Source organism: Odontesthes bonariensis, chromosome 19 (genome assembly GCF_027942865.1).
Source record: "Odontesthes bonariensis isolate fOdoBon6 chromosome 19, fOdoBon6.hap1, whole genome shotgun sequence".
NCBI classification, from domain to species: Eukaryota; Metazoa; Chordata; class Actinopteri; order Atheriniformes; family Atherinopsidae; genus Odontesthes; species Odontesthes bonariensis.
In genome coordinates this window covers 6,641,296-6,662,818 of record NC_134524.1, presented here as the reverse complement: position 1 = coordinate 6,662,818, position 21,523 = coordinate 6,641,296, and the positions used below count along the sequence as shown (strand labels likewise).

The window sequence follows — 21,523 nt, the reverse complement described above, 5'->3', positions numbered from 1 at the left end:
TTTTGATGTTTACTGCTGTCTCTGGTATTTGCCTAATTTTGATTCATCTCAACCTGCTGAAGTCATGTGCACGTACAAAAAGGTCCGTAAAAGCAAAATAAACGTCCGTTTTCAAAGTAATCAACTCACCGGAGTGGTTACTGGTGTGCACTGGTAATCCATGTCAAATTTCGTGGCGAAAACTTGCTTGTGTCGTGTTTTATTTGGCAGCTCGTTCATGCTCGCACTATTTTCTTAGCGGTGGCGGAGTAATATCAACGAACATCCAGGACAAAATGTCAAAACACGACAGAAGCAACTTTTCGCAACGAAATTTGATATGGATTACCATTAATAATATTAAAATGAAAAAATAAATAAAACTAATTTATTTAAGAGATGTTTTTAAATCACCTCAGTAATAGTCAGGTGACATAACAACCTTTTATTTATTGATTCTCTTGAGGTTCATTTTACATTTTTGTTTTTATTGAAATCGAGGGGTTTACTGACAAAAACCAGGCCCAGGGGCCCACACCAAAAGTATTAAAACCAATATTTTTATGGATAAAGAAGCCCAACAAGGTAACCGAGAGATGAGAAAACAAATTGGACGATAGATGTATTTTACAACTAAATTTAAACGGGTCGAAACCGACCCATTGACAAGAGACGGTAACAGGGAACTAACACAAGACGAAGGTTAAAGACAGGTTTGACCTTTTATGTGAACAATCTGTACGAATATTTGGAAATTCACTGAACTTTATTAATCATTTGGTGCATTTCACGGGGTTGGAAACTGAATCTGTGCCTAAAAGCTGCAGCTCTTAGTTGGGTTTTCTTTTCTTTAATCCAAAACAAATCCAGGTTTTTACCTGAATTTGTCCAAACTTACAGCTCAGAGATGTTTTCAGCCTCACTGGGTGCTGCCGAAGCTTCACTTACTCTTTCCGGAGCTTTCTGTCTCAGCAGGTGTCGTTCAAAAACCTCCCAGGAAATGTACAACGCGTGCAATCTTTTATGCTTTTTAATTTAAAACAATCTGCTTTACATATTCTGTTTCTTTTAAATGTACAATCAAACAATCAGTGTAATCATACATAAAATTCTTCAGAATAATAATAATACACGACTCTATGGACACTACTCATAAATAAAAAAAACAAAAGGAGGAAACCCACTGAGATCAGTATGAAACACGGTGTTAGGCGACTGCAAAACAAAAGGTGCACACGCCGCCTCTGCAGGTAAGGTGCTTCCGTTTGTCGTGGCCACGCGTCCCAGGATGAAGACGGGTTCGAAAAAAGCCTGAAAACCTTCGTGGGAGGTGAGAAAAAAACCTGTTTAAGGTGACGACAGGAGGCCCGAGGACAGCTGTGGATCCCAGAAAAGTCCGAAACGGATCGATTATCAAACGGCCGAACTTTACTTCATCATCATCAGAAGGTTTTTAACTCCTACAGTTTAACGTCTGGTGACGTAACTAAGAGAAAAGAAAGCGTGAAATGACACAAAAGGATCAGTTTCGTATCATTTCATCTGGTTCTGAGGTCGTAAAGTGTTATAAATCTTTATCAAACAAGACGAGAAATACGACCCGTTATTTACGGGCTTCGGCCTAAAAGTTTTTACTTTTTTTAAGTGAATTAATTAAATCTGCGGGGAGGGGGGGGGGGCGTATCCACTTGTACGAGCCGTCCCGTGATGATGACATCATCCGTCAGCTGGCGTGGCGTCCTGAACAGATTATCACGAGATCAACAGAAACTCAAACCGGGTTTGTTTCTCCTTTTTTTTATTATTATTCTTTTATTCTTTACGCTCAACCTGCTTTCACGTGGAGCGAACGGACGACACGTGCACACACACACACACGTGCGCACGCACAGCTCGAGCTGGCTCAGAAACGAAAACGCACACACACACACACACACACACACACACACTCGTTCAAGCCGTCTCACTTAAACCGGGACCCAGGCGAGCAGCTGAATGTCCCGTGAGGAGCGTCCTCACGGTTGTCATAGTAACCTGGCTGGAATGTAGAGGCGCCACACACACACACACGAACATTCACACGAACATAATTCACAGGTAAACAACGTGTTTTAGTGGAGGACGGACGGGTCAGAGGTGTGTGTGTGTGGGGGGGGGGGGGGGGGGGGGGGGGGGATGCCGGAGCCTGGAGGTATCGAGGTCCCTCATCGCGTCCCTCGTCGGCGGTTCATTCTGACCTTTGACCCCAGCCAGGCCATGCACGGGACAGGACGAGGGTGAGGCACATGGAGAGTGCAATAACGGGGGGGGGGGGGGTAACTGTACAGGTTTTGGGGGGGGCGGGGGTCTCGTCTCTGTGTGTGTGTCGACAGCATGCATGTCTGAGATGTCCCCGAGTGCAAAAAGAGTGTTTTTGTGGTATTTTTACCCCCCGTGTGTGCGTGACCTTCAGCCCGTGACCTCTATGTGTGACCTCAGCAGCCTTTTAAAGTCTTTTACCAGCCCCCCCACCCCCCCTCCACCCCCCACAGTCACTCAGTGAGGTTCAGGGTCCACAAAACTGAACACTTAAATGAAAAAGAAAAGAAAAACGGGGTCTGAATGTCAGAGATTGGAGCCGTTCAGGAGGCACACCCCCTCTTCATCGTCCTCCTCCTCCTCTTTGCTGCCGTCGCCCCCTCCTCCCCCCCAGCCGTCCTGGAAGGAGCGGATCAGTTGAACATGATGGACTCTGGATCTTGATTTGCCATTTGAGCCATGTGACGGAGGATGTCTTTTTTTGTGATAATACCAAGAAGCCGCCTGCAGGGGGAGACAAAGAGGGACGGGGGGGGGGACAGATTTAGAGACGTGAGGAGGGGGGCAGGTGGGCTGCAGCTGGAGTCAGAGAGAGAAAAACAAAAGTCGAGTTTTTGTTGGCACGAAGAGGGAGATTTTCATTTGAGTTTAGGGTGGACGAGTCGTGCAAATCGATGCCAACAAAAGCACGAGTCCTCGAGGAGGCAAGAGTCAGGAGAGGAGGAGGCGGAGAGCAACCGCAGGAGAGAGGGCGTGAAAGCGGGTCGGAAACGTTCGCAAAACATTTCAGACGCGTCCTTCACCGTTTTCTACGTTCAGCCCAGAAAGCTGGAGAGGAAAACTAAAGAGCTGGATCCCTACAGGAGAGACAGGAAGTGGCTGAGCAGGAGGCGTCAGGTCCTCAGAGGAGGAAGCGAGGAGACGATACCGTCACAGGAGTCTTTTTTTTGTTTGGTTTTAATTCAAGCTCAGCTTCTTTATCACAAACAGAATGTGAACTGCAGCCACAGAAAACGCTGGGGTCCATTTTACGCTCAAATCAGGTTAATTTGTGGACGAACAAAACAGAAAATATAGCGTCAGAAGCGAATAAAAAGGGCAAAAAACTGAAGCTCGTTTATCTGAATTTGACTGAATCAGGGTGCTTGCTCTTTTTCCAAATTAAAATTCCAGACTTTTTTTCCCCCCCAAGACCTTAATTTTATGTACTTGTAACTTGTGTGCCTACTGCCTACTTCATTGGTTGAGATTGTACCAACTGTGTTTATTAGAAATGTTCATTTTTATAGGCTAGTATTCAATGAACAAATGCATTATTCACAGTAAATTATGCTTTTACTGATGAAAATGTTTCAAAACATTTATTTCACATCAAACAAGTGTCACAAAAACTATCTATAAAAAAAAAAAATGAATGTATGTATGTCTCTTCACTCACATCTCATCCCATTAGGCTAATACAGTACGTGAGCAGTTAGTAAAATGAGAGTTTTATAGCCTACCTTCCTATTTCTCATTTCACAATGCCTTTGAGCATACTGTAACATTCTACCATACATTTATTTTCCATACTTAATAAGACTTTCTCACAAAATTCAAGACTTTTCAAGGTCTGGAAAACAGTGCTTCTGAATTCCATACTTATTAAGACTTTCAAGACTTGCACAAGCACCCTGTGAATGTGAAGCTTTCCCTCCGCCTGCCTGTAAATCAGCTCCATCTACATATTTAACTCCATCTTTACGCCCTCGTTTTGTTTTCGTACCGCGGTGTGACGAACTGGAACTTGACGTTTACCCCCTGTGACGGTTCGTCTCCTCGTCCTCTTCGGGCTCTAACCGTGGACAACGTTCAACCTTTCACACAAATCAGTCGGCAAAGAGAACACCTGCAGATTCAAGAGCACCGGCTGAGCTTAACCACGTCCGTCCGTCCGTTTCAACTTTAGAAAAGATCACAAAGTGCTCTTGAAATTTGGCCGCGAGAAAGCCGAACTAGCTGCGAGGAGAAGATGAAGAAGAGCAGAGCTGGGTCCAAAAGGCTCAGGTAAGCATTGGGAGCACCTGTGATGAGCTGAAACAAACATTTGAACCCAGGTCTGAGTGATACAGACTTGTGGTGGTGGGTTTTTTTGGGGGCGGGGTTTGGGGGCGGGGTTAGAGCTACAGCAGCAGGAGACATGAGACACTGGTAACACCCGACATAGATCTGACCCGGGTCCCCCAAGAGCTGCTGTCATTATGGGTTCCTGAGCAGCCGCAGACGCTTTGGGACACCAGGTGGAGATCGGAGCGTTCCCACCAACAGCAGCAGCATCCGGCCCAGATTCATGCTCTCATCTCAGCCTGAAACTCTGAGCCTGAAAGGGCAAATTACAGCATGTGTGGATGCACTTTTATCACTTTTAACTGCTAGATTCAAGGCATATATACACAATAAACTGATGATAATTATGCCTTTTGAGGAAGATTATTCTATATTCATCTGAAATGAGCCGTAGGAAAACTCAAAAAGAGCCTCAAACTGCCTTTTTTTGCCCTTAATGCAAAAGGCTCAGCAGCCATCAGCTGTAAATAAGCCAAATTCAGAAAATGTCTGCCGGTCTACGTCATAGTGATGGGCTGTGTTCGAAACCGCATACTACTCCTACTACTCATACTGACTTTTTTCCCGGATGCATACTAGATTCTCCGAAATGTTGGGTATGCATCATGAGGTTACTACTCATACTCAAACTACCCAAGATGCAACGTAACGTGACGTCGCCGATCGTCATTTCCTGTCAAAACGGCAGTTTCAAGCTAGCTACAACGAGGGTAGGTTCACTTCCTATTTTCAAAACAATAGCACCAATTGTATGGTAATAGCTTTCCCTATGATAAAAGGCAACGGGTATTTTATTTTGGCTCGGGCAGGAGCGAAATCCATTGTGGGTAAACGCTCTGCAGACTGTCTGATCGATGAGTATGTAGTATGGAAGTATGTAGTATGTGGTTTCGAAAACAGCCATGCTCTAAGGATCAAACATTAATTGTTTCATGTTTGAACAAGCCAAGTTTGAACAAGCCAAGTTTGAACAAGCCAAGTTTGAACAAGCTAAGTTTGAACAAGCTAAGTTTGAACAAGCCAAGTTTGAACAAGCCAAGTTTGAACAAGCCAAGTTTGAACAAGCTAAGTTTGAACAAGCTAAGTTTGAACAAGCTAAGTTTGAACAAGCTAAGTTTGAACAAGCTAAGTTTGAACAAGCTAAGTTTGAACAAGCCAAGTTTGAACAAGCCAAGTTTGAACAAGCTAAGTTTGAACAAGCTAAGTTTGAACAAGCTAAGTTTGAACAAGCTAAGTTTGAACAAGCTAAGTTTGAACAAGCCAAGTTTGAACAAGCCAAGTTTGAACAAGCCAAGTTTGAACAAGCTAAGTTTGAACAAGCTAAGTTTGAACAAGCTAAGTTTGAACAAGCTAAGTTTGAACAAGCCAAGTTTGAACAAGCCAAGTTTGAACAAGCTAAGTTTGAACAAGCTAAGTTTGAACAAGCCAAGTTTGAACAAGCCAAGTTTGAACAAGCCAAATTTGAACAAGCCAAGTTTGAACAAGCCAAGTTTGAACAAGCCAAGTTTGAACAAGCCAAGTTTGAACAAGCCAAGTTTGAACAAGCTAAGTTTGAACAAGCTAAGTTTGAACAAGCCAAGTTTGAACAAGCCAAGTTTGAACAAGCCAAGTTTGAACAAGCCAAGTTTGAACAAGCCAAGTTTGAACAAGCTAAGTTTGAACAAGCTAAGTTTAAACAAGCCAACTTTGAACAAGCCAACTTTGAACAAGCCAACTTTGAACAAGCCAACTTTGAACAAGCCAACTTTGAACAAGCCAACTTTGAACAAGCTAAATTTGAACAAGCTAACTTTGAACAAGCTAACTTTGAACAAGCTAACTTTGAACAAGCCAAGTTTGAATAAGCCAACTTTGAACAAGCCAAGTTTGAACAAGCTAAATTTGAACAAGCTAACTTTGAACAAGCCAAGTTTGAACAAGCCAAGTTTGAACAAGCTAAGTTTGAACAAGCCAAGTTTGAACAAGCTAAGTTTGAACAAGTTAAGTTTGAACAAGCTAAGTTTGAACAAGCCAAGTTTGAACAAGCCAAGTTTGAACAAGCTAAGTTTGAACAAGCCAAGTTTGAACAAGCCAAGTTTGAACAAGCCAAGTTTGAACAAGCTAAATTTGAACAAGCTAAGTTTGAACAAGCCAAGTTTGAACAAGCCAAGTTTGAACAAGCCAAATTTGAACAAGCCAAGTTTGAACAAGCTAAGTTTGAACAAGCTAAGTTTGAACAAGCCAAGTTTGAACAAGCCAAGTTTGAACAAGCCAAGTTTGAACAAGCCAAGTTTGAACAAGCTAAGTTTGAACAAGCCAAGTTTGAACAAGCCAAATTTGAACAAGCCAAGTTTGAACAAGCCAAATTTGAACAAGCCAAGTTTGAACAAGCTAAGTTTGAACAAGCTAAGTTTGAACAAGCCAAGTTTGAACAAGCTAACTTTGAACAAGCTAACTTTGAACAAGCTAACTTTGAACAAGCCAAGTTTGAACAAGCTAACTTTGAACAAACTAACTTTGAACAAGCTAAGTTTGAACAAGCCAAGTTTGAACAAGCCAAGTTTGAACAAGCTAAGTTTGAACAAGCCAAGTTTGAACAAGCCAAATTTGAACAAGCCAAGTTTGAACAAGCTAACTTTGAACAAGCTAACTTTGAACAAGCCAACTTTGAACAAGCTAACTTTGAACAAACTAACTTTGAACAAGCTAAGTTTGAACAAGCCAAGTTTGAACAAGCTAACTTTGAACAAGCTAACTTTGAACAAGCTAACTTTGAACAAGCTAACTTTGAACAAGCCAACTTTGAACAAGCTAACTTTGAACAAACTAACTTTGAACAAGCTAAGTTTGAACAAGCCAAGTTTGAACAAGCCAAGTTTGAACAAGCTAAGTTTGAACAAGCCAAATTTGAACAAGCCAAGTTTGAACAAGCTAACTTTGAACAAGCTAACTTTGAACAAGCTAACTTTGAACAAGCTAACTTTGAACAAGCTAACTTTGAACAAACTAACTTTGAACAAGCTAAGTTTGAACAAGCTAAGTTTGAACAAGCTAACTTTGAACAAGCTAACTTTGAACAAGCTAACTTTGAACAAGCTAACTTTGAACAAGCCGGCGAGTTCAGAAAACACCAATTTGAGTTCATGTGTGTGTGTTGTGGCCCCAGACGTCACGAGGGGAGCATAAGTCTGTGGACGCTGCCGGCTGAGTGGAAACATGGGCGTCCGTAAAGCATCAAAGGTCTCATGTGGTCACCACACACCAGCTAGCTAAAACTACAGCAGTCATAGCAGCACTCAACACAACGACACGTCACTACAGACTGAGGGAGGAAATGGGAATGAGTCACTCTGCTTCAGATCCTCGTCCTCCTTCCTAACTAATACCATCCTCCATTAACAAGATGAAGAAGAAGAAGAGAGAAACGGTGGTCCGCTTTCCCAAGGCGGCTAACTACTCGCCAAGTTGTTGTTCAGATGACGGATCAGATGTCGTCGATCTGCGGAGACCCAGAGCAAAACGGTGGGGTCGACAGGGCGGAGGTTCACAAAGCAAAAAGGAGACAAATCAATTTTAAAAAGAGGAAAAAAAGCAGCCGTTAATGAAGACAGAGAGTTAAAAAAAAAAAAAAAACAGGGTGGGAGAACTTCTAATGAGCTGCTGTGAGAGGAAGATGGTGGACACATGACTGCAGACATGCTGAGGCTCACATCTGATCACTTCTTACAGGACGTCCTCCTAGAAGCTACCCGAGTACTGCAGTGGAGCCCAAAAGTATTCACACCCACGGCTCCTCTGGCTTTACTCCTTTAGAGTTTCTTCTGGCCACGTTTAACCAAATCAGCCACATTAAAACATCGAGTGACGCGTGAATAGTTTTGGGCACGTTGGTGTGAATGAAAGAGTGAAAACTGCAGCTTGATGAACGTGTTGTTAGAGGCAGGTGACAGACTAAGTTCAGGTAGGAGTGCAGTTTAATGGGATGAGGAAACCTACTGAGCCCTTTTCAGACATGCCTTCGTCTGCACGTTTAACTCGCGCCTGCTTTACGGGACACACGTCACCTTTATTACGATATAAACTGTTATTTTTTTTTTTTTTTACACGTAAGCAGCTTTCATTCCTGCCGTCTTCTTCATATTTATCGAGACGCAGCAGTTTTGCTAAGAAAATGACAGGAAAGAGATGCCGACTTTCACATGTTCGTAGGAAGGCTGGTGAGGATTCCTCTTAACGCCACTAGTTGAGGAAATCGGGATGTAGCTTAATGTTGTGGAGCTAAAAAGTAAAAGAAAAAGGGTCTTTTGAATCTTTAAAAACCTCTCGACAAGACCAAAATTATCCGATTGAGTCTCTAATATCGCTTCCAGCCAGGTTAGACGCAGCCACAATAAAAACTTTCTGTTTTCTGAGAAGAAAGTTCTGGACGGCATTCGTCCCGTTGGAAGTGGGATTATTGTGCGTTTAAACTCTGAATTAATCGGCTCTGCTGGAGGCAAATGTGAGTAAACAGCTGTTATGATGCTCGTGATGTTTTTCTTTGACCGATCAGACTTCAGAAATCCTCTAAAACTGACTCGTAACTGCGGAGCCGCCGATTGGGGCGCCATTTTATGGCAAAAGGATGAAATTTTGAGCCATCCGTGCGATAACACGTGCTTCCTTTTAGCATTTAGCACGTTTTAGAGAAGCTTTAGAGCAGCTGCGTTCACTCTAATCTTTGATAAGTCAGTGAAAATGTGCTCGGGCGGGATGTTGAAGGGTTAAAATGTTCACTTTGTGCGGACCAAACGACTGAAACGTGAGGTCATGGCGTGCATGTCTGAAAGGGGCTCTTTGGTGATGAGGGTGACAGTTCCCACTGAGGTCCGACGTTACAGGACCCTTTAAAAAAAAAACAACAACTCCGGGAGGCGTTAACACACGGTGATGACTCCAAAACCCACAACAGCTACAAGCGATGGAGATGGAGGTCGGACAGCGTTCATCTACATGTGCTTCTCGATGACGTCATGAATCCACGACAAACCAACCCACCAAAAAAAAGCAAAACAGGGTGAAGTGAGAAAGAAGAGAAGGGAGTCTTAGCATTAAGTCGGGAACTGTCAACAGTTTTTCACACCACGCTTCATGCAGCCCTCCTAAGAGGCGGAGCCTAAGAGACAGGTGCGAAAGTGTGTGTGGGGGGGGGTGGGATCACGTGTGTAAAGGGGCGGGACTAGTCACCAGGGGCTCCGTGTGCTGCTTGAGCTCCTCCAGATGCTCTAATATATTCTTCTTTGTGATGATGCCCAACACAATCCTGAAACACACACCTGTTACTCAGCGACCGCTCAGAACAACAAATAAACAAACAAACAAACAAACAAACAGAGGAGAAACACAGAGAGAGAGCAGACAGCAGCAGCACAAAACATGCATAACAAGGTGTGATGTAAAATATTAATAACTCAAGGTTTAACACAAGGTGCAACGGAAAAATAACCACTAAACCAAAGCAAAAATTAAATTAATTCCAGGCGTGTTACAATGGAAGCGTGTGACAAACTGTTCATTAGTGACGTAACATTCAATATTTTTCTAATTCTCAACGAGTCTCATGAGAGGACCAAAACAAAACGGTCCCAGAATGTGTGAGGTTCCTAACGTCCCCAGCAGGGGGCGGCGTCCCCTCCCTCCACCTGTGACATCACGGCTCGTCTTCCTTCCCTGTGTGCCTCTCATGCTCTGCACAGCTCGTGAGAAACGTTTCAAAGACACCTTCTCACGTCTGAAGCCACAGACTAACTAGAGATTTTTCTGACATCATTTCCCATCATGCACCTGGAGGGAACTCTCAGGGACAAAGATGTCGGCCGATAAGCAGCTTTTAGCCTCGGTGTCGGGGCTCATTTCTTCCCCACTTTTACTGCTTCTCCATTCTGCCGTGGCACAAAGGAGAGGAAACATCTTAGAGACATCCGTGCTGTTGCTATGATACTATAATCAGCCGCTTCTCCTTTTTGTTTTCGCCTCGTCGCCGTGGTCACTCTCGGCCACAGCTTCCTGTGTGGAAGTGATGGCGGCGCGCGCATTTGTCACCGAACGCCTCAACTTGCATAAAACGAGCCCGAAAACTTTGACGAGATGATTTCAAACATGTTTGATGTTCTCGTAACCCCCGAGAGAAGTGAAAAATACCGCCTTAAAACAGCCTGAATTGAGTTTAATGGCCACCTTAAACCAAAATGACGCCACGTGAGAGTCTCACTGATTTAATTCAGAAACTGAAACACGCGAGTTTGTGACGCCTTAAAGAGACACGACCTAAAAAAAAAAAGAAGGTTTTGAGCACAAAGTCAAGTCATTCAACAAGTCAAGTTGCAGCAATGAGGAAAAAAAAGTGTCTTTTTATATTTAAGGAAGTCTTAAAGCTCATCTAGTGGAATAACCGAGACCAAACCGAGCCTGTAATTCAGGAAATATGGGCTCTTTAAACCTGCCTCTTTGTTTAATCGCCACCTGAAAGCTACTGAAACGCACCACAGACTGTGTTTGCTTTGCTGCTTGTTCCTCCGCTGAACACTGCAGGTAACTGGACTCTCTGTTGGCTTTAAAACCAGCTCTTCCAGCTGATCGTGATCCCCGTGACCTGGCAGCTAAGAATCTGCCCAAACATCCCTTTTCACCCAGAATCCCCGGCGTTGCTGAGCCTCTCTACGCTGCTGGATCATCAGCCTCGTGTCAGAAAAGCTCACTGCTGGGCAGTGCTGTCGTTTTAAGGGTTTTTTTTTGTCCGTTTTATTTCTATTTATTTTTTGGATTGGACAGGCAGTCAGAGAATATAATGACACGAAGCTCCACCGGTGAGGAAATAGTGACAAAGTGAAACAGCGTCTGATACAAACTGTGACACGGCTGATAATCCACTAAACATCACGCTCTCTTGAACCACAACAAACTTTCCGAGGTTTGAGCTCTTAGTTTGATGCGATTCTTCAACCCGAGAGCGGCGGGTAACTAACGCTGGAATATAAAAAACCAGCTGCCGCAGACACAAAGCGACACGTAGTCCTCGTTGGTTTTGGTCTTTTCCGTGAGATTTGTTGATAAAAAGAAAAATGATTTTTAAGACAAATAAAAACAAGATGAATGTAAAAACAAGCGCTGCTGCTCAGTTCCTCTCCAGTGGTCATCACAGCAGAGAGCTCGTCTGTGAAAACCGGTTTATCGACTGTGAAAGGCAACCGGCCGTCTCGCTTCGTCACACCAGCAGACAGCTCTCTGCTCAACCACAGCCAGACAGGAAGTCCTTCGTGCGAGAGACAAAACGCCAAAATTAGCAACAGCTCGCCGTCTCTCAAGGTTTTTTTCTCCAATTCGAGCCGCACACCCGCAGATTTTTATCCGCTGCAGTCGGCCCAACACGACACCCGTTATGTATCAGGGGTTAGTTTCAGCCGCTTGTTGCTCAGGAGAGGGATAAAGGAAGTGCAGCGCAGCGATTAGGCCAGGTCATGCACGTTGTGAGATCTGAGAGCCCCCATGCAACACCAAACAGTGCGCACATGTGCTTCCTGGGACATTCGGCAACCTCGGACGGGTTAAGCAATCGTGACAACACTGAAAAAAACAACGAGGATGTGAGAGGGATCCGTCCCCTTTGCCCTCGCAGCGCCGTCCTTCCTCCGGACGCAATGTGGCGTTTCGCGTCCTACTTACCCGTTGTGAGTGACCAGGCACTGGCGCAGCCCCAGCTTTCTGAAAATGTCCACCACGATCTCCATGGGGGTGTGGTCGGTGACGGTGAAGGGGCTCATGTCCAGGATGGAGCGCAGCTTGAGGGGTCGGGGGCTGTCGGCCGGCAGGGTGGGCGCGTGCTGGGTGAAGTACACCCTGGAGTTCAGCATGATGCCCTCCTGCTTACGGCGAGCGTTTTCTGTCGGGGAAACAACGAGCGTTAGCGTCCTTTCAAATCAAATCAAATCAAATTCATTTGTAGCACATTTCATGTACAAAACAATTCAAAGTGCTTCACATAAAATAAAAGCATTGCCGCAGGGAGTGGAAGAAGCATTAAAAATACATAAAAGAATATAAAGAGAAACAAATAAAATAATTTAAATTAAAAACAAGCAACAGTCCAGATAAGTTCAAAGATAGCGTGCAGATTTCATGCATGGACACATGAGAACAGAAATGTTTTTAACCTGGATTTAAAAATGTCTCCATTTGGTGAAAGTTTAATCTCCACTGGCAGTTTGTTCCACTTGTTTGCAGCATAACAGCTAAATGCTGCTTCTCCATGTTTAGTCTGGACTCTGGACTGGACCAGCTGACCTGAGTCCTTGGATCTAAGAGCTCTGCTGGCTTTATATTCTCTGAACAGATCACAGATGTATTTTGGGCCGAATTCTGTGACTGACTTACCTCAGTCAGTGAGGCTACGTATGATTTACGACATATTTCGGTCATTTTGGGGGTCTGGCTGTGAGGACCGGAAGCGACAAGCGAGTGTACCGGAAACACGTATTTTTCGTTCCCCATTTGAACTGTGGAGACGACGAGGTGAGTAAAAGTCGAGTGAAAACAACTTTCTTTCATACGAAGAAACAGAAACAGTCTTATTCACTGGAACGTTACATTGCACAGTATATACTGTAAAGTTATATTCATTTTAATACTAATATTTAATACTTTATATTAAGTTTTTACTTTTGGCTAGTCTTTAGCGTTGTTATCGTATCGATAGTGCTCACTTGTATAATTTTGTTTTACTTATTACGACATTATTTGTCTCTTACAGATGCATATTTGAATAACTTTTATTAATTACTAATATTTCAATAACGTTTAAAAATACGTGCTTGCCGGTACACTCTTTTATTTTGAAAGGCTTCAAATCAACAGTGCAGGTCTGCAGCCAGACTCTCTTGCATTTTGGGACCGCCTACCTATAGCGATGGTGATGTCCCTGCGCAGAGCGAAGCCCACCAGCCTCTGCGACTCCTTGGAAACGATGACTGGGAATCCGTTGTAGCTGGTTTCATTGATGACGCTCTGCAGCTCCTCCACCGTCAGGTCGTCCTGCGTCAGCACAGCCAGCGGCGGGTCGCTCCGCCGGGGCCTCATCACATCCCTGGCCAGCGTGGTGTGCGTGAACTCCTCCTTGGCGTCCAGGAAGGGGTACCCGTTCAGGCGGATGTGAGCCTCGTAGATTCCCTCGCGGCCAAACGCGTCACCCACCCATTTGCTGGTCATGACGGCGGCCATGAGGGGGACGATGTACTCCAACCCGCCGGTCAGCTCAAACACAATGACGACCAGGGAGACGGTCATACGAGTCACGCCACCTACGGACGGAGAGGAGGGAGTCATTAACACGTTGGGGATCTAAACGACTACTTTCTCGCCTGAAAATGTTTCAAATGTTGCTAAAGTTTACAGAGTTTAGAGCTTAAGCGAAATCAGCTTCAGGCCGGCTGATTTCGACTCGGGCAGGAGCGAAATGCATTGTGGGTAAACGCTCTGTCTGATCGATGAGTATGTAGTATGTAGTATGCGGTTTGCAAGTATGTTGTATGCAGTATGTAGTATGCAGTATGTAGTATGCAGTATATAGTATGCAGTATGCAGTATGTGGTATGTTGTATGCAGTATGTAGTATGCAGTATGTAGTATGCAGTATATAGTATGCAGTATGCAGTATGTGGTATGTAGTATATAGTATGTAGTCTGCAGTATGTAGTATATAGTATGTGGTATGCGGTATGCAGTATGTAGTATGCAGTATGTAGTATGCAGTATGTAGTATGCAGTATATAGTATGCAGTATGCAGTATGCAGTATGTAGTATGTAGTATGTAGTATGTAGTATGCAGTATGTAGTATGCAGTATGTAGTATGCAGTATGTAGTATGCAGTATATAGTATGTGGTATGCGGTATGCAGTATGTAGTATGCAGTATGTGGTATGCAGTATGCAGTATGTAGTATGCAGTATGTAGTATGCAGCATGCAGTATGCAGTATGCAGTATATAGTATGCAGTATGCAGTATGCAGTATGTAGTATGTAGTATGTAGTATGCAGTATGCAGTATATAGTATGTAGTATGTAGTATGTAGTATGCAGTATGCAGTATGTTGTATGCAGTATGCAGCATGCAGTATGCAGTATGTAGTATGTAGTATGCAGTATGTAGTATGTAGTACGCAGTATGCAGTATGTTGTATGCAGTATGCAGCATGCAGTATGCAGTATGTAGAATGTTGTATGCAGTATGTAGTATGCAGTATGCAGTATGCAGTATATAGTATGCAGTATATAGTATGCAGTATGTAGTATGTAGTATGTAGTATGCAGTATGTAGTATGCAGTATGTAGTATGTAGTATGCAGTATGTAGTATGCAGTATGTAGTATGCAGTATATAGTATGCAGTATATAGTATGCAGTATATAGTATGCGGTATGTGGTATGCAGTATGTAGTATGCAGTATGTGGTATGCAGTATGTAGTATGTAGTATGTAGTATGCAGTATGTAGTATGCAGTATGTAGTATGCAGTATGCAGTATATAGTATGCAGTATGCAGTATGTAGTATGCAGTATGTAGTATGCAGTATGTAGTATGCAGTATGTAGTATGCAGTATGTAGTATGTAGTATGCAGTATGCAGTATGTAGTATGTAGTATGCAGTATGCAGTATGTAGTATGTTGTATGCAGTATGCAGCATGCAGTATGTAGAATGTTGTATGCAGTATGTAGTATGCAGTATGCAGTATGCAGTATATAGTATGCAGTATGCAGTATATAGTATGCAGTATGTAGTATGCAGTATGTAGTATGTAGTATGCAGCATGCAGTATGCAGTATATAGTATGCAGTATGCAGTATATAGTATGCAGTATGTAGTATGCAGTATGCAGTATGTAGTATGTAGTATGCAGTATGTAGTATGCAGTATATAGTATGCAGTATGCAGTATATAGTATGCAGTATGTAGTATGCAGTATGCAGTATGCAGTATATAGTATGCAGCATGCAGTATGCAGTATGTAGTATGCAGTATGCAGTATGCAGTATGTAGTATGTAGTATGCAGTATGCAGTATATAGTATGCAGTATGCAGTATATAGTATGCAGTATGTAGTATGCAGTATGCAGTATGCAGTATATAGTATGCAGTATGTAGTATGCAGTATGCAGTATGTAGTATGTAGTATGCAGTATGTAGTATGCAGTATGTAGTATGCAGTATGCAGCATGCAGTATGCAGTATGCAGTATATAGTATGCAGCATGCAGTATGCAGTATGCAGTATATAGTATGTAGTATGTAGTATGCAGTATGTAGTATGCAGTATGCAGTATATAGTATGCAGTATGCAGTATGTAGTATGTAGTATGCAGTATGCAGCATGCAGTATGCAGTATGTAGTATGTAGTATGTAGTATGCAGTATGTAGTATGCAGTATGTAGTATATAGTATGCAGTATGCAGTATGTAGTATGCAGTATGTAGTATGCAGTATGTAGTATGTAGTATGCAGTATGTAGTATGCAGCATGCAGTATGTAGTATGCAGTATGCAGTATGTAGTATGCAGTATGCAGTATGTAGTCTGCCGTATGTAGTATACAGTATGTAGTCTGCCGTATGTAGTATACAGTATGTAGTCTGCAGTATGTAGTATGTAGTATGCAGTATGTAGTATGTAGTATACAGTATGTAGTCTGCAGTATGTAGTATGCAGTATGTAGTATGTAGTATGTAGTATGTAGTATGCAGCATGCAGTATGCAGTATGCAGTATGTAGTATGCAGTATGCAGTATGTAGTCTGCCGTATGTAGTATGCAGTATGTAGTCTGCAGTATGTAGTATGCAGTATGTAGTATGTAGTATGTAGTATGCAGCATGCAGTATGCAGTATGCAGTATGTAGTATGCAGTATGCAGTATGTAGTCTGCCGTATGTAGTATGCAGTATGTAGTCTGCCGTATGTAGTATACAGTATGTAGTCTGCCGTATGTAGTATACAGTATGTAGTCTGCAGTATGTAGTATGTAGTATGTAGTATGTAGTATGTAGTATGTAGTATGTAGTATGCAGTATGTAGTCTGCCGTATGTAGTATACAGTATGTAGTCTGCAGTATGTAGTATGCAGTATGTAGTATGTAGTATGCAGCATGCAGCAAGCAGCATGCAGTATGCAGTATGTAGTCTGCAGTATGCAGTATGTAGTATGCAGTATGTAGTATGCAGTATGTAGTATGTAGTCTGCAGTATGCAGTATGTAGTATGCAGTATGTAGTATGCAGTATGTAGTCTGCAGTATGTAGTATGCAGTATGCAGTTTGCAGTATGCAGTATGTAGTCTGCAGTATGCAGTATGTAGTATGCAGTATGTAGTATGCAGTATGTAGTATGTAGTCTGCAGTATGCAGTATGCAGTATGTAGTATGCAGTATGCAGTATGTAGTATGCAGTATGTAGTCTGCAGTATGTAGTCTGCAGTATGTAGTATGCAGTATGCAGTTTGCAGTATGCAGTATGTAGTATGTAGTATGCAGTATGTAGTATGTAGTATGCAGTATGTAGTCTGCAGTATGTAGTCTGCAGTATGTAGTATGCAGTATGTAGTATGCAGTATGTAGTCTGCAGTATGTAGTCTGCAGTATGTAGTATGCAGTATGTAGTCTGCAGTATGTAGTCTGCAGTATGTAGTCTGCAGTATGTAGTATGCAGTCTGCAGTATGCAGTATGTAGTATGCGGTTTCGAACACAGCCCTGGACTCACCCAGACAGGCCGCAGCCCCCACCATGGCGTACAGCCCTGGAGTGATGCAGTCAGCTCCCACCTCGCACCACTCTTTGAACAGGAACCAGTCGTGGTGGTAATAGGCGAGCTGCTCCACGGCGATGCCGACGATCCGCCCTGCGATCGCCCCGATGGCCATGCTGGGGATGAACAAGCCCGACGGCACCTGCGGAGGAAACGCAGTTTAGCCAAGACAGACGCGTGGAGTAAAACCTGGGAGAAATCATCCAGGGATCACACCTTGAGTCCAAATGTGAAGATGGTCATGATGATTTTAAAGATGAGCGCCAAACAGAGCTGCCACATGGCGGAGTAGACGCCGGACCCCGTCGGCCGGTTGGGGTTGTCGGTGAAGGCTCTGCTGCCGTTCATCTGGCTGCGGTACTGGCAGAGCTGAGAGGACTCCAGAGGGCCGCAGTCGGTGAACAGCTCCTTTATCAGCTCGCTGGTGTTCTGACGCGTGTACGGGTTTGGGAAAGCGACCACCGCTGTGATGGCCGCCACCAGGATCACCTCCAACACCGGGTACTTACCTGAAGAGACGGAAAATGATGTCAGTTTAAGTACCGCTACATATTGTGTTTGTAAAGATGGAGGAATCTGTAAGTAGTGACCCAGTTCACATCCAGAATCATAGGCTGTGTTCGAAACCGCATACTACATACTACAATACAGCCTCTAAATAAGGCGTTATCTGTCTTTATTTCACCAATACTTTAAGAAGAATGAATGACTGAACGCGTACTATTGCACTGTTAGCTCAGAGCTGCCGTGTTGTTGTTATTGGGGGGCTTATAGGAAGCTTTCTAAGGCTGTGTTCGAAACCGCTTACTACATACTACATACTTGCAAACTGCATACTTCCATACTGCATACTCATCGATCAGACAGTATGCAGAGTGTTTTACCCACAATGCATTTCCCTCCTGCCCAAGCTGAAAATCAGCTGGCCTGAAGATGATTTCGCTTAAGCTCTAAACTCTGTAAACTTTAGCAACATTTGAAACATTTTCAGGCGAGAAAGTAGTCGTTTAGATCCCCAACGTGTTGAAAACCTGCCAAAATACCGGCTGTTTACGATTCTGTTACGAATTCGGCGCTACTAAAGCTAGCCGCAGTGAGCAACGCACTTCCGGTTATTTTCACAAAATAAAATACCCGTTGCCTTTTATCATAGGGAAAGTCATTACGATACAGTTGGTGCTTTTGTTTTGAAAACAGGAAGTGAACCTACCCTCGTTGTAGCTAGCTTTGACAGGAAATGACGATCGGCGACGTCACGTTACGTTGCATCTTGGGTAGTTTGAGTATGATTAGTAACCTCGTGATGCATACCCAACATTTCGGAGAATCTAGTATGCATCCGGGAACTTCTCGCTTACTCAAACTCGCATACTAACTCAAAAAGTTAGTATGAGTAGTAGGAGAAGTATGCGGTTTCGAACACAGCCGTTATGTACTTGCCGAAGCGCGTCGACTTGCGCCGCCGGCACCAGGCGATGTTGGCTCGGATGAAGAAGGCGCCCCAGAGCCCCCCGAAGACTCCCAGAAGGATGAAGGGGATGAGCTCAAAGAGGTACCACGGCGTGTGGTACTCCACGTAGAACAGCACCAGGCGGCTGTTACCGAAGGGGTTGATGGAGCGCAGGACGAAGGCCGCCACCAGGGCAGCGAAGAAGGAGCGCCACAGGGTCTTCAGAGGGAAGTAGTAACTCACCTGGAGGAGAGAAAGGAGAGTAAAAATGTTACATGAGGGAGTTTCCATTAAAAAAAAGGAGCGGAAGAATATTCAAAAGGAAATTAAACAGATTATGGGCATTAACCTCCATCTGGAACCAGCACTTTACATTTTGGGTATAATTCCTGACAGTATGACAGATAAGAGCTCTAAATATTTACTGAGAATCCTGCTGCTGATAGCAAATTAGACTATAACAGCTTCCTGGTTGAAACCACAGCCTCCAAGCATAGTGCAATGGAGAGACGGGGTAAAAAATGTGTTGATCTATAGTTGAAAACAGACATGTTTGATAAAAGATGGTCATTATTAGAACAGGCAATGCCGGGACTCTAGTTACCTCTATATTCTTGTTTTTCTTTTTTTTTTTCTATATATAGATATATATATTCATATATATCTATATATATTTATTTATTTTTCATTAATTACGGGAGGGTAAGTTCTTTCTTTTTCTTTTTGTATTGTTTGTTGCTCACCTGTAAATGACTCGTACTTTGTATGGTTGTTTTTCTCACTTGTAAAGTACTCATATTAACGCAGTTTGCTCGTTAGTGCACACAGAGTGAAGAAGATGATTGGATTAGCGGAAATATGACGTAAAGGTGCAAAACAGTGACTGAAATTTGCAAAGATCTAGTCAGTGGAAGAAGAAAAAAAGGACTTTTATAAGCAAGTATAACTGCATATAATATGTTGAGTTTGTGTTTGTTTGTATGTATATGTCAAATTAAAAATCAGGAGTGTTTGATGATGAGCTCACGTACCTCCTCCAAACTAAAGAGAACTCCACCGATTGGTGCTCCAAAAGCAACAGACACCCCAGCAGCCGACGCAGCAGAGAGAACCTGGGGTGGAAAACAAACGCACCTCCGTTGATGTCCAATCAGAACAACTGAGCCGAATCCAAACCTGTCACACAAAGACTCTTCTTCACCTCTCGTTTCTTGGCCTCGTTCTTGCTGTACTTGGGGAAAAGGTAAGAGAAGATGTTCCCGCAGCAGCAGGCCACGTGGACCAGGGGCCCCTCCTTCCCCAGGCTGAGGCCCGACGCCACAGCCAGCACCAGAGTGATGGTCTTAATCATCAGGGTCCACTTGCCCAAGTAGCCCCGGATGATAAACCCACTCAGGATGGTCTTGATCTGGACGGAGAGAAGAAGAAGAGCACGACAGAGGTTGAACCGGGCAGCTTCCACGAGCTTTTATGGGGAGGTTAAACCAATTTTAAGCTCCATCCTCCATCCATTCTTAACTCATGTCAACTTATGTTAACTCCTGTTCTTAACTCCCTCCATCGGCTTCCTGTCCTTTATAGAACTGATTTTAAACTTTTAATGTTTGTTTTTAAAGCTCTTAACCGCCTCGCCCCATCGTATTTATCTGAGCTTTTAACAGTCCTGGTAGAGCTCTGAGGTCAACAGATCAGTTTCTGTTGGAAGTGCCCAGGTCAGAATACAAACCCTGGGGTGAGCGAGCCTTTTCCCAAAGCTGCCCCCAGGCTCTGGAATAAGCCCCCCGTCCAGCTGCCTCTTATTTCTGACCTGGGCCTCTTCACATCTAGGCTAAAAACCTACTTATTTAGGACTGCTTTAATACCCAGTAGCATGATGGCACTTATCTTATTTTATCTTATCTAATTTTGTTGTATTTTATTGCTTTCACTGTTCTTTTATTGTTTTTATTTGTTTTTACTTCTTCTTCTCTTTATTTATTACCTGCTGTAAAGCACTTTGGCACAGCGTAATGATTGTTTGTAAAGGGCTGTATAAATAAAATACATTTACATCCTGAGGTCAAAGTCAGTTCTATACAAATGAAGATGAAGAAACTGTTTCAGATATTTATTTTGGCAGCAACAGTAGTTGTTCTGCCGAACTTTAATCTGCTGTAAACATGTATATATTCTTTTATGTATTGTTAATGCTTCTTCCACTCCCTGCTGCAATGCTTTTATTTTATGTAAAGCACTTTGAATTGTTTGTACATGAAATATGCTATACAAATAAATTTGATTTGATTTTGATTTGATGTAGACTGGCTTTTCCTTCCGTTTGTGGCTTTTGTGTTTCCATGGCAACACAAATGGTCTCGGAGCTAGATTAACAATTTCAGGGCACTTGAAAGGCATTAAAAGAAAAAGCAAGCGAGGCGCCACACGAGAACGTGCGCACAGAGGACCACTTTCACGGAGAGTTAGAGGCAGCAGCGGAGATTTATACTTTTTATTTGTCGTGCTGCTCTGAGTTTATGAGGGAACAGGGGAAAAAAAAAACCTTTTCCTCACCTCAGGGATCCCCGAGCCGCAGGCGTAAGGTGCGAACACCTTGACCAGACACACGGCCAGGAAGGCAAAGGACAGAGCCCAGTAGATGTACATGAAGTAGTTCATGATGTATGAACCGGGACCCTGCGGAGAGGAAGGAAGAGAAGAAGAAGAGTTAAAGAGGCAGCAGAAATCTCACAGTGCGGCGGTCTGAGAGCACGTCTTAAGTGTGCAGAGGACAGATTTACGTTGGCGTTTGTCTCTTGCCGCTTCAGTTAATTAAAGAAAACATGCTTATCTAATATAGTTGAATAGTTATTCACCTTTTGAGGTACACAGATTGTAAATTTGTGGG

At 43.3% G+C, this 21,523-nt stretch overlaps 1 protein-coding gene across 8 annotated transcripts in view; it reads right to left on the bottom strand.

Moving 5' to 3' along the window:
* Window positions 1-993: 993 nt before the first annotated feature.
* clcn3 (chloride channel 3) overlaps window positions 994-21,523 on the bottom strand; it is a 46,875-nt gene continuing 26,345 nt past the window's right edge. For 4 of the 8 annotated variants that reach the window (XM_075451348.1, XM_075451352.1, XM_075451351.1 and 1 more), the window contains 10 exons: window positions 21,190-21,312; window positions 19,841-20,047; window positions 19,671-19,751; window positions 18,630-18,882; window positions 17,406-17,698; window positions 17,145-17,331; window positions 13,296-13,694; window positions 12,064-12,280; window positions 9,589-9,664; window positions 994-2,781 (listed from right to left, as the gene is read on the bottom strand). In XM_075451348.1, coding sequence (XP_075307463.1) covers window positions 2,584-2,781; window positions 9,589-9,664; window positions 12,064-12,280; window positions 13,296-13,694; window positions 17,145-17,331; window positions 17,406-17,698; window positions 18,630-18,882; window positions 19,671-19,751; window positions 19,841-20,047; window positions 21,190-21,312 — 2,034 coding nt within the window. In that variant the 3' untranslated portion in view covers window positions 994-2,583. Of the gene's footprint in view, window positions 2,782-7,823; window positions 7,862-9,588; window positions 9,665-12,063; window positions 12,281-13,295; window positions 13,695-17,144; window positions 17,332-17,405; window positions 17,699-18,629; window positions 18,883-19,670; window positions 19,752-19,840; window positions 20,048-21,189; window positions 21,313-21,523 lie in introns of all 8 variants that reach the window. The other 4 variants (XM_075451354.1, XM_075451355.1, XM_075451353.1 and 1 more) reach the window with 3 other exon arrangements.